At 40.5% G+C, this 12,493-nt stretch overlaps 1 protein-coding gene across 2 annotated transcripts in view; it reads left to right on the top strand.

The window, feature by feature from the left end:
• Positions 1-12,493, top strand: part of frem1b (Fras1 related extracellular matrix 1b) — a 157,792-nt gene that overhangs the window by 127,510 nt on the left and 17,789 nt on the right. For both annotated transcript variants that reach the window (XM_059031962.1, XM_034017493.3), the window contains 6 exons: positions 2,371-2,572; positions 3,748-3,892; positions 7,378-7,507; positions 9,044-9,116; positions 10,119-10,268; positions 12,011-12,288. In XM_059031962.1, the coding sequence (XP_058887945.1) occupies positions 2,371-2,572; positions 3,748-3,892; positions 7,378-7,507; positions 9,044-9,116; positions 10,119-10,268; positions 12,011-12,288 (978 nt within the window). The remainder of the gene's footprint in view (positions 1-2,370; positions 2,573-3,747; positions 3,893-7,377; positions 7,508-9,043; positions 9,117-10,118; positions 10,269-12,010; positions 12,289-12,493) is intronic.

Here is a 12,493-nt window from a genome sequence, read left to right as displayed (position 1 = left end):
TGTTTCCCCACCAAACAGTAAATAAAACCACACAGGTTTAATACAACAAACTTTACCTCACGACTGCTAGAAGCAGAGTTCCTCTTTCTGCCTCCTTCTACTCAGCAGCCTAGAACAGACTGGCTGCTCGCTTTAAATACCCTGCACCTGGCTCTGATTTACAATGATCCCCAGGTGCAGGGGATAATTAAATAATAAAACAATTAACAGAAAAACAAATTAAACAATAAGCAAATTAACAAAATGTGCATACGCACATGTTTTCTGCAGGGAGGATATTAACCCCCTCCCTGCTGTGTTACAATATATATATATATATATATATATATATATATATATATATATATATATATATATATATATATATATATATAGTTCATTATTTTATTTCATACACAATCCCATTCATTATTCTATTATCAGGGGTGAAAATCATTTTGAAAATTGGTGCAAAACCCCTCCCCTCTTCAATTAGTTTTTAGTGGTTTTTTGGAAGAGTGTGGTTGGGTGGTCATGTGAGAAGTCCATACCCAATAAGAAACTATCATAATGTATGGTTGCTAAGGAATACAAAATATTGTAATATTTAAATCGACTGGATTTTTTTTTTAAATACAATGAAAAACTTTTTCCAAAAAGTAGGTACAAAAGGTCACCTCGATTAAAAAATCTGACAAATAACCTGGAGAAGGGTTGATGTAAATGGTTGCCCAATTCAGGTAGCTGCTTTTGAACACAATATTCCTGTCCAGGTTGCCTGGTGTGTTGTCCTGGGCCTCCCCCAGCGACAGCCCCACTTAGAAATTCTGCTGAGTCGTCACTGGAGCAGCTAATGTCTTGGCCAACAGCAGGAAGGTGTGTCTCAGAGGATGAGACGATCCACAGCCCTCTGGAGGGGAGCCATTTGTCAGTTGGATGGATTGACATCTTAGTTTAAAGTTTTAACAACTGGTGGGGCAAACTCCTAGTATTTGGTTGTGAGCTACATGCATATAGAAAGCATTACAAATGTTTTCCAGATTATTTCAATTCTGAATGTGTCTGTTAAACATACCAAAGTACTTCCACTACAATGGCACCGGAGAAGAAATGAGCAACTAGATGCTGACCACTGAAAGAAAAGCAGGATACCCAGTCAAAAAGAAAGCACAGCAAGCCCCATCACCACCATTGAGTCCTGGAATTAGATGCCCTTCTCTGTATCTTTTCGAGTGCAATGATACATTCTTTGTAGTGAATTGGCATAAACTGGACACGGTATTCTAGGTAGGGTCTAACTAGAGCATTGCAATACGGTTAGCATTTGAGTTCAATTTCTACAGGCCTGGGGATAACTAAAAAAGGGATTCTTAGCTCATTTTAAGGAGTATATTTTTTTGTGGGAATTACATTTGAATTTTAGAAGTACAAAAGCAATTTTTTATGCTGTAAGAATTGTTTAACATTTCCACACAGAAAGGTTACATTTGCCTTTTCACAAAATTGGGCCTTAAGCGACCATGAAAAGTGCCTGTATATTAGTGTGCAAGTTTAGCCATTGATCTTCCAGTATTTAGTTGTGTTGCACTTATGATAGCACAATGTGAGGCTGCCCCCTGGTGGCTATTAGTGGTATATCTTTAAATCTACCAGTTAATGGAATTTAATTTGTAGGTCAGATTCCAGACAATTCATTGCCCAAAAATGTTTACTGTAAATGCTGTTTTTAACAACCATTTTTAAACTAGATAATAAGTGGGTTTAAGTGTGTTTGCATAGACTTTATAGTACGGGTTCCATCGACAAGACTATTAAAACTAGCAGAATGCAGCATTGTCTGGCCAACACGTCATTTGCAGTAAATGATTTAATAAATAAGCAGTTACATGTATTATTAACTGTGCAGATGGCCGTATTGTCTCAGATTTCCTAGATTACATTTATAATTTGAAAATGGCTGCACAACACCTGTGAAGCATTTAGGCAGGTTCTCTGCAGTTCATTATCATTTAAAAATAGAGTTGCACATTTCAAATGTTAGCATTTACTGTAAATGTTAACTGATGCCTCTTTGGCTATATTAGCAATACTGACCCCTTTTCTTGTGTTGAAGATCTTTACTTGTTTTATAAACTGTTTTATACTAATTCAGGATATACAAGCAAAGAACCAAAATATCTTCAACAGTGATATCATTGCTAGTGCAGAAATTGGATTTAGAAACTGTTAGCACTAATGATGTTGGAGTTTTGGGACTTGAAAATACAGCCTTTTAGCACTCTTGACCCAGGTTTGGAAGGCTAATGGAAGTTAAGATGAGGTTGTAATGAAGTGGCAAAACCACACTTGGAATACGGTAGAATTTCTCTTCTTTGTTTTCTGGTGTTTCAGGTGGATCACATTGACAAGTCCTCCCCCTGCATTGTTACCAAGGGGAGACCTAGCACAGTGGAGGGCCTGAAGGATGGCAGGTTTGTGATCTACATCACAGCACGCTCTCTCAAAGCCATGGACCAGGACAGCAAAGACGAGGAGCTGGACTTCACAATCCTGAGACCGCCCCATTCCGGGTACCTGGAGAATGCCTTCACAGGTCTGCCACTGCCAGCACTTTTCACATGGTCCAATTTCACTGTAATCACTTTCCCCTATAATCAGCTAAATTGAATGCTATAGAAGCTGCCAGCCCATCAACATTCCAGAAAGGCGAGACTGACCCACAGCTACAACTTACTGTAGCAAGGTTGCAGTTTTGATTGGTCACCTGTCTATGGTATTTGCAGAGGTCATTTGCAGTTGCATCAAGAAATTTTTTTTTTTTTATCTGGAGAGTGTTTGTCATACAATTTTAGAATGAACATAGCTTTCCTGTGCATGTGTAAACAAGTACACTGAAACATGAAGAGATGTAAATACACTATGCGTGGCACCGGAAAAGCAGCGACGGTCAAGCTGGCAAAGCTTCAGCTAGTGCCTTTATTAGTGTAATGATTTTGAATGCATGTGGCGCTATTATAACATTAATAAGAAGGGCTGGTACTTCTCCTTGAGAATCGCTCTATCGACCCTGCAAACAGGTGAGGCAGAGGAGACAACATTGAGACTGGATGGTACTGATCATACAAGGGGAGTACAGTCTGTTTCTGAGACTGGATGGTGTTGATCATACAAGGGGAGTACAGTCTGTTTCTGAGACTGGATGGTGTTGATCATACAAGGGGAGTAGAGTCTTACTGAGACTGGATGGTGTTGATCATACAAGGGGAGTAGAGTCTGTTACTGAGCCTGGATGGTGTTGATCATTGCAGGGGAGTAGAGTCTGTTACTGAGCCTGGATGGTGTTGATCATTGCAGGGGAGTAGAGTCTGTTACTGAGACTGGATGGTGTTGATCATACAAGGGGAGTACAGTCTGTTTCTGAGACTGGATGATGTTGATCATACAAGTGGAGTACAGTTTGTTACTGAGACTGGATGGTGTTGATCATACAAGGGGAGTACAGTCTGTTACTGAGACTGGATGGTGTTGATCATACAAGGGGAGTACAGTTTGTTACTGAGACTGGATGGTGTTGATCATGCAAGGGGATTACAGTCTGTTACTGAGACTGGATGGTGTTGATCATTGCAGGGGAGTAGAGTCTGTTACTGAGACTGGATGGTGTTGATCATTGCAGGGGAGTACAGTCTGTTTCTGAGACTGGTTTGTGTTGATCATTGCAGGGGAGTACAGTCTGTTACTGAGACTGATTTATGTTGATCATTGCAGGGGAATACGTCAAGGGCCGCTTTACCCAGAGGGACTTGAATCTGCGTTCTATCCGCTATGTCATCAACCCATCGATCGAGGTCACTGGAGACAGCTTTGAGTTCAGAGTCTCAGACCCTGCGGGCAATGCCATGCTACCAGAAGTGTAAGTGGGACCTTCTCTTACCAGGTCTAATCGTTCAAAGTTGAGGCTTGCATCACATTGAGAACAACACCTCATTTACCTGAATGAAGAGACTTGCGAAAGCCAGAACATGATCATCTTATATCTGGCGCTACGTTTATGGCAACCAAATTAGCATTTAGAGATATCTCAATATAACTTCCTGCTCATTTAGCGATATCTGTAAATCATTTAAGATATCTCTGAATGACTTCCTGTAAAAATGCTCTATGTTTTAAATAGTCTTCAGTTCTTTGTTAGGTATATTGAGAGGAGGGGTAGTTCCTTGTGCCAAGTTATCAGCGAAGCGTGAGAACTGCCATACTCTCTATACAGCAAATATAGTTTACGTGTTATCAGGATATTGGCGCAGCAAAAGTAAATCAGCCAAAAGCACCATTCCACTTTTAATTTGTAGTTCCCAACACTCTTAGGTGAAATGTAGAAAAAAAGTCAATACCAGTCTGTGGCAAAGAGGTTTGCAGTGTGCAGGTGTAGAGGTGATGTAGTGCTCAAGAGAATGACAACAACAACATTAATGGTGAAATGATGGTTTATTTGTAATCCAAAGTCACTTGACAACAGTAAATAATAATGTTAACTGGTAATACACAGCGATGCAGCGACAGCGACCCACGAGGTTCAGTCCTGAAATAATAAACACAGTATTTAAGACACACACAATATACAAACACGGTCACAAGTCCAAAGTGAGTGCTGTAGTGCTCGTGGTGCAAATACAGTTAATTGTGAAACAAGTGCAGTGTTGTCCAGTTTTGTGCTGGCCTGTAGCGACAGCTCCGGATCGTGTTAGCTGTCTAATAGCAACAAACAAGTATAATTAGACACAACAAAACAAACAAAACACTCACAATAGACATTCTGGTTCTCCTTCCGGTTCAGCGTTAACCATAACAAAGGAACAGATCACCTCGCTACATCCCCTTATATACCGTCAATCACACCCCCTTAGTTAACGATTGCAACCGCTCCTCCAGTCTGGGGTTGCCACATCGTTTCCCTTCCAGGTCGATGATTTAGTGTACCATAGCTCCGCCCCCTTTCTAGATTGCCAACTTCCGCTTAACCCTGGGACTGAATTGTCTGGCCATCCAGTCCAGGGCACTCTGTTCCCTTTACACAGCACCCTCACAGGTCGGGAGGGAGATTTATCGCCAAGAATCATTCTGTCTCTGTCACACTGTCATACAGTTAAGAGAAATAAGTCACCAAAGTAAGGTAAAATGTCCTTCTCCTCCTCCTCTTTCTTTTTCTCCCAATGTTTTTTTGCAGATTTTTGCAGACCCCAGTATATTACAGGACATCCGAGTTTAATTACAATTATCTTGTTTTGTCAACATGGAAATATACTAGGGAACACATTTATTTTAACGTCTATATCATTTATATTAAATGATTTATTTCTGTTTCAAATTGAACATTTGCCTGCAAAATATATATATATAAAGGTCTGACATGCATGGGATTTGAAACTATAACCTTCAGTTTACAAGCGTGTTGTGTTATACTGTCAGTGCTACACTATTAGTTGAGATAAGCAGTATTTTGAAAGATGAAGTCAGCCAGCTGAGGATTCTCATGACTGTTATATTTTGGTGATTTTTCAAGTCATTCATCATCATCATCATCGTCATCATCATCATCATCATCATTCTGAGATTCTAACCTTGGTTTCCTGTCAGTGTAACGCTCATTGTGGACCCTATTGGTGCAAGGAAGTACGGTTCCTCTCGATACTGGTTGATGAGAGTTACGCTATTTGTGGTCCCCACTAGACAAAAAAGAACGTACATATTTCTGAGAATTAGTTATGCTGAAGGATAGCCTATATATTTGGTAAAAGTAAAACATTAATAAATATTGAAATAAATGAATACATAAATCAATACATAGACATTTATTTCTGTGTATCTATCTTGATATTTATTTCTTTTTCACTATCATATAAACACTCATCTAATTATTATTATTTGTTTACTTAGCAGACGCCTTTATCCAAGGTGACTGTGGCAAAGTGCCCCGCCCCTGTGTGCATTTGTGTGTTCTGTGTATGTATGTTGCGTGCGTATGTTAATGTTGGTGTATAGATTGGTACACGGGATATAAACGGGTCTGTGTTTCACGTGTATTTAAAGTGTAGGTTTGTATTTAGGCACGAGGAGAGCACAAATCACTTCACGTGCTGGTTAAATGTAATATGCGAGCACGGGGTTGCACAGAATTGATTCACGTGCTGGGATTCAAGTGAATAATTAATTAGTAATTGAATCCCAGCACAACAGTATAAATAGGCACATTTTTAGTCAGTCAGGGTTGGGTGTTCGGAAGAGGAGAACGGGTGAGAGAGAGAGGAGTAATTAAAAGTGAAAGATCGTAAATATAAGTGTTTGTTCTCACCGTGTTTGTTTGTCTCCGTGCACCGTTTGTTAAGTGTCAGTCGTTTTGTCTGTCTGTTTATTTTGGCGTCAAGTGCCGTGTCCTGTTTTGTATTCCGTTGTTTAAACCTTTTATTTTGTTATTAAACGCTGAGTGCAGCCATTGCACTCAGCTCATCACAACCACCGTCTCTGTGTTTGAAATCCTTTCTGGTCTGACGCAACCCACTCTGGCCGTCTTTGTGACAGTGACTTACAGAGTCTAGGATGTGTGAACTATGCATCAGCTGCAGAGTCACTTACAAATATGTCTCACCCGAAAGACGGAGCACAAGGAGGTTAAGTGACTTGCTCAGTGTCACACAATGAGTCAGTGGCTGAGGCGGGATTTGAACTGGGGACCACCTGGTTACAAGCCCTTTTCTTTAACCACTTTAGCCTGTGGACTGGAGACAGTCCAGCGCTGAACTTGAATGAGAAACTATGGGTGTGACTGAGCAAGCGTGTGAGCTGTGACTGGAGAGAATATGCAGTGAAAGTGCCAAGACTAAAACGTAGGGTTATTATTTTGGTGCCGTGAATTCCGGCCCCTGACAGGAATTCTCTGAGGTTTCAAATAAAACAAACATTTTGACATTCATGATTGTTCCTGTCAAGCACGTGTTGTCACCACTTGGTTGTGATTCTTCAATCCATGGACAGTACCGCGCGGCGGCTAGCAAAACACTCTGGATTTGATTTGAGTGGCACCGCTTAGAAACATCATATCACAGCCTTAATGAGGCAATTGATTTGGTTGTGTGATCAGAGGTCACTCACTGACCTTCAGTTCTTCTGAGCTGTTGTAGGGAGTTGCTGTGGTGCGGGAGTAATGGGAGATTCTAAATTAGGAAGAAAAATAAATAAATTGGGATCTATATTTTTAAGAAATTTAAGTTTACTGAATGCTAGGCATATAGTGGTTGCAAATGTGAAGTCCTAGCCTTGGTTCAGAATCACACCTTGAAGGACCTCTCCAGTCCTTTTTACTGACGCAGTGTATGGTGAGTGTTTGTTGGATTCCCTGTGCAGGATGGAGTTGACGTGGTCCAGGATTGAACTGGCAGCTCAGTGTTTCCGTGTTTGTGAGAACGTGGGTACCCTCTCCATTCAAGTGGTCCGGAGTGGGAACAGTGAAGATCCCTCATACATAGGCATTCAGGTAATACAATGATATGTTTGCTGGTCAGTCTTATATATATAAAACTGTTTATTACAGTCTTTAATGTTTTAACTGCCACGCACATGGAGCTTTTGTGTTCCTGCTGTGCCATGGTAAAAATGTCCTTTATAGTACACTGTGCAATTAAAATGTTTGATAAAGCGTTTTACAAACACACAACATCAGATGATCATAAAATCCAAAACACTGGTGCAGGGATAACATATAAAAACCAGTGCTGTCAAATCCAGATCACTTACACATATGTACAGTATATCAAAAAGATGTTTTCTTATGTTGATCACTGGAAAATAATCCTAACATTTGCTGTTGCCATTAACCTGTGTTCCTAAGTCACCAGGATGTGACGATGGAAGCAGAAAGTGATACAAAGTGGATATAAACAAGAAGAATAATACATTCAAGAACCGGGACATTCCATCACCATAGCAAGCTGCCTTTTAAAATCTGTCTTTAATATAAAGCAGTTTGCTTACAGTAGTGCTCCCTGGAATAGCATTGATGTTACTGCAGGTATCCTGCTCCCGGGGCCCTTGGAATAGCGTTGATGTTACTGCAGGTATCCTGCCCCCTGGAGTAGCGTTGATGTTACTGCAGGTATCCTGCCCCCTGGAGTAGCGTTGATGTTACTGCAGGTATCCTGCCCCCTGGAGTAGCGTTCATGTTACTGCAGGTATCCTGCCCCATGGAGTAGTGTTGATGTTACTGCAGGTATCCTGCCTCTGAGCCCCCTGGAATAGCGTTGATGTTACTGCAGGTATTCTGCCCCCTGGAGTAGCGTTGATGTTACTGCAGGTATCCTGCCCCCTGGAGTAGCGTTGATGTTACTGCAGGTATCCTGCCCCCTGGAGTAGCGTTGATGTTACTGCAGGTATCCTGCCCCCTGGAGTAGCGTTGATGTTACTGCAGGTATCCTGCCCCCTGGAGTAGCTTTGATGTTACTGCAGATATCCTGCCTCTGAACCCCCTGGAATAGCGTTGATGTTACTGCAGGTATCCTGCCCCCTGGAGTAGTGTTGATGTTACTGCAGGTATCCTGCCTCTGAGCCCCCTGGAATAGCGTTGATGTTACTGCAGGTATCCTGCCCCCTGGAATAGCGTTGATGTTACTGCAGGTATTCTGCCCCCTGGAGTAGCGTTGATGTTACTGCAGGTATCCTGCCCCCTGGAATAGTGTTGATGTTACTGCAGGTATCCTGCCCCCTGGAGTAGCGTTGATGTTACTGCAGGTATCCTTCCCTCTGGAATAGCGTTGATGTTACTGCAGGTATCCTTCCCTCTGGAATAGCGTTGATGTTACTGCAGGTATCCTGCCCCCTGGAATAGCGTTGATGTTACTGCAGGTATCCTGCCCCCTGGAGTAACGTTTATGTTACTGCAGGTATCCTGCCTCTGAGCCCCCTGGAATAGCGTTGATGTTACTGCAGGTATCCTGCCCCCTGGAGTAGCTTTGATGTTACTGCAGCTATCCTGCTCCTGGGGGCCCACATTTCACTTTGCTTTCACCTGTTGCAGGTTCAGGAAGATTCTGCTAAAGTGGGCAGGGACTTCACTCACAGCTCAGCCAGCTTGATTCAGTTTGATCCAGGTCAGTTAAAAATGCCAGAATGTGTGGAATATACATGTAAGTCTAGGAAAGTTACACCTAGAATGCACTGTATAATGCTCTAGGTAGACCCCACCTGGAATACTGTCCAGTTTTGGTCACCTCACTACAAAAATGCATTATTGCACTTGAGAAGGTACAGAGAAGGGAAACTAGGCTGATCCCAAGACTCAATGGCATGAGCTTTGAGGACAGGTTACAATAATTACATCTCTCCAGCCTACAGGAAGAGGGAACCCAATTGAAGTTTACAAAATCCTAAATTGTATGGATACCTAAATAAGTATTTCAAATTTAGCACAGAAAGGTTTGTTTATTTTTGTTTTTTTACAAATGCATGCACTAGCATACCAGGTAAAGTAATAACATAAAAAAAACACTAGGACATAAACACTCGGGATATAAAAAACACTAGGGACATAAAAAAAAATTACATTCTGTCCCATTTAATTAGATACCCTTCGTAGGAAGAATGATGGGCCAAACAGCCTCTTCTCGTTCACACATTTCTTATATTACCTGTTTTCTTATTAGTTTTTTTCTTAATGGCTAAAATAATGTTAATTTCAGGAAATAAAAATAAACACTAACCCAAATGTGTTCAACTTCTATCTAACATTAGCTACACAGAGAATTGTGAGGGTCTGGAACCAACTCCCCAGTAATGTTGTTGAAGCTGACACCCTGGGATCCTTCAAGAAGCTGCTTGATGAGATTCTGGGATCAATAAGCTACTAACAACCAAACGAGCAAGATGGGCTGAATGGCCTCCTCTCGTTTGTAAACTTTCTTATGTTCTTATGTTCTTAACAGCAAGTAAGGTAGACTGTGGGTTTGTGCAATGCACTGCTATAATGGGTGCAATGACATTTTACTGGCGTGTAATCTAAAAACAGAAGCGTTGTCTTTTTCAGTAAAAGTTCAAGACCTGCCTTTAGATATTCAGCTGCAAACTGTTTCAACGCAGTTTCCTTCTCAATACAGGTGTTTCAACAAAGATGTGGAACATATTTCTGAAGGATGACGGTTTGGAAGAGAACAATGAAAAGTTTAAGATACAACTAAGTGTCCCAAAAAATGCAATTTTGGGTCAGAAGGACAAAGCCAGTGTGGAGATCATAGACCCCAGAGGAGGTATCTATTTTATTTCTCCTTTTTTTTCTCTGTAGATAAAATAGCAAGTCATTCACTGAAGTAGCTTCATTTTACACCTTTCCCTTACCATTTTATGATGTTTCCTATCGTTCGGAGTGGTTCTGAGTTCAACTTTTAATCATGACTCTTTGCCAGGAGAAAGGTAATTTTTCTTTCAAACATAGCAGTGTATCCAGTTCATGCTGTGATTGAAATGAGTGAAGGAACAGAAAACCAGCATTGCTGCAGGTGGGAGCATGATCCGGATTTTTCTCCTGGCGAAAGCTCCCGGTTAAATATTCACAAATGTATTCTCCAGCTGCTTTATGACCCATGTTAATTGTGGCTTCCTTTATTGCCATTGAGGTTATTTTTGTCTATAATACCTTGTTTCCACGGTACTGCCTAAACAAATGTTCTGGTTTCAAATGATCCGGTTCCAAATGGTTCAGTTAAGTGGCTGACCAGCATTTCCACGTACAATTTGAAATCTATATATGTGCATGAAGTCATCGTTGTGAATTTTTTTTTAAGTGAAAAACAGTAGGCTACTTATCTCACTATCGGTCTCATACAATGATCATCACTGTAACTGTTTATAGCCATGGATAATTTTTCAAACACTTTTTTTCAAGCAATTATGATGACACAATTGTCAAGCTGTGACTGAATATCTGCTCTGCCCATATATTTAGCAAAGCAACTGTTTCATCATAATTGCAGTGGTTGTTTTCTTTTCCTGACATTTTAAAGAAATTACTTAACTTTGTAGGTTTTAAATATGTTTGTATAGCTATGGATGGAGCTGGCTTAACCACAAGTTTTTTTTGTTTGTTTGTTTTTTAAACTGCTATAGCTCATGTCAGTTTCTTTATAATCACGTAGCTACTTTAGAAACACCCCCTTGAAACCGGACAATTTCATTCTGGATCCAAATAGTATGAGATATGGATCTGGACCCAAATAAACCAGTTTCAAATCATACGGGTTCAGGTATGTGGAAACTAAACTGGACGATTTGAGACCTGGACTATATTCAAATAGTTTGTTTTTTTTTGACCGTGGAAACAAGGCATAAATGTCATTCCGTAATGTTCACCCTCCCCTTCATTTTTTATGTTGTTTGCAGTCATTCTGAGTTGTTCTGGGTTATTTTTTTTTACTCTTTTGAATTATTTTACGAATCACATTCTAAGAATGGACTGGAGTCAGATTGCTAGCCAGTCCTGACCAATTACTGAGCATTCTGCCAAACCGTCCAGCTCAGCTAATCCTGAGAATTCCTCATGGAGACGAGGCCTTGCACTCTGGGAGCCCATTACCCAAAACTAGATTACAATAAACAGTTGCCATAGAATGTAATAATAGAACAAAAAAAAAATATATATTTTATTTTTGGTTTTATCTGAGTTTGTCAAATTTTCAAATTTTCAAGTCTAATATTCAGTTAATGAACAAATTAAATTAGATTAATATTATATAAATATACAATTTGAAATATGTACATATTTATATGTTTTCATATGTCATACTATATAGTCTAAATGATATAACAACAAAGTATTTACAATTGAGTAAGTTACCTTTTATTTAAATAATTCATCAAATATTTCCAATTTTTATTAAGCAATTTATCTTCCCACTGTCCTGTTCAGTTTTTGATAAATTAATCAGATGATTTTCCACTCTAAAATTGAATTTTGTCCCAACAGTATCACGCCCCTTTTATCTATTGCTCTTAGGTAGCTGTGACCCTGAGGAGCTACGTCCAGATGGCAATGTTGAGATGTCTTTTATCCCAGCGATTGACAGGCCCTCGAACGGTGGGAGCTCAGTCTCTCATCCAGAGAAGGGGTCCAGCTCGAAGAGGGAGGAGCCGTGGGAGCGCTATGCTTCTCCGCTCAGGGGGGACGTCCCCCAGACTGACCACTATCTGGACTACAGCGGGGGCGTGGTCCAAGAGGAGGTTCCCAGACCGCAGACGAGGAAACATCTCCAAGTAGTCGGCAGCAGCAGAAGGGTGGGTGATAATACAGGTGGAATTGCATCGGGGGGTGCTGTTGTCATGATAAAGCACAAGAGTGAAGCTGCAGTAGCATTATGCTTTGAAATTATTATTGAGTCCTGTGTGTCATGTTGGCAGACTACTGTCAATGCTATTTTGTAAACTGGGGCAAATTTCAAAATTGGACAAGAATTTCTCCATTGTGGTATGAAGAAATTAA

This window comes from Acipenser ruthenus, chromosome 10 (assembly GCF_902713425.1).
Source record: "Acipenser ruthenus chromosome 10, fAciRut3.2 maternal haplotype, whole genome shotgun sequence".
NCBI lineage: Eukaryota > Metazoa > Chordata > Actinopteri > Acipenseriformes > Acipenseridae > Acipenser > Acipenser ruthenus.
The sequence above is the reverse complement of the archived record's forward strand: the minus strand, read 5'-3'. Positions and strand labels throughout refer to the sequence as shown.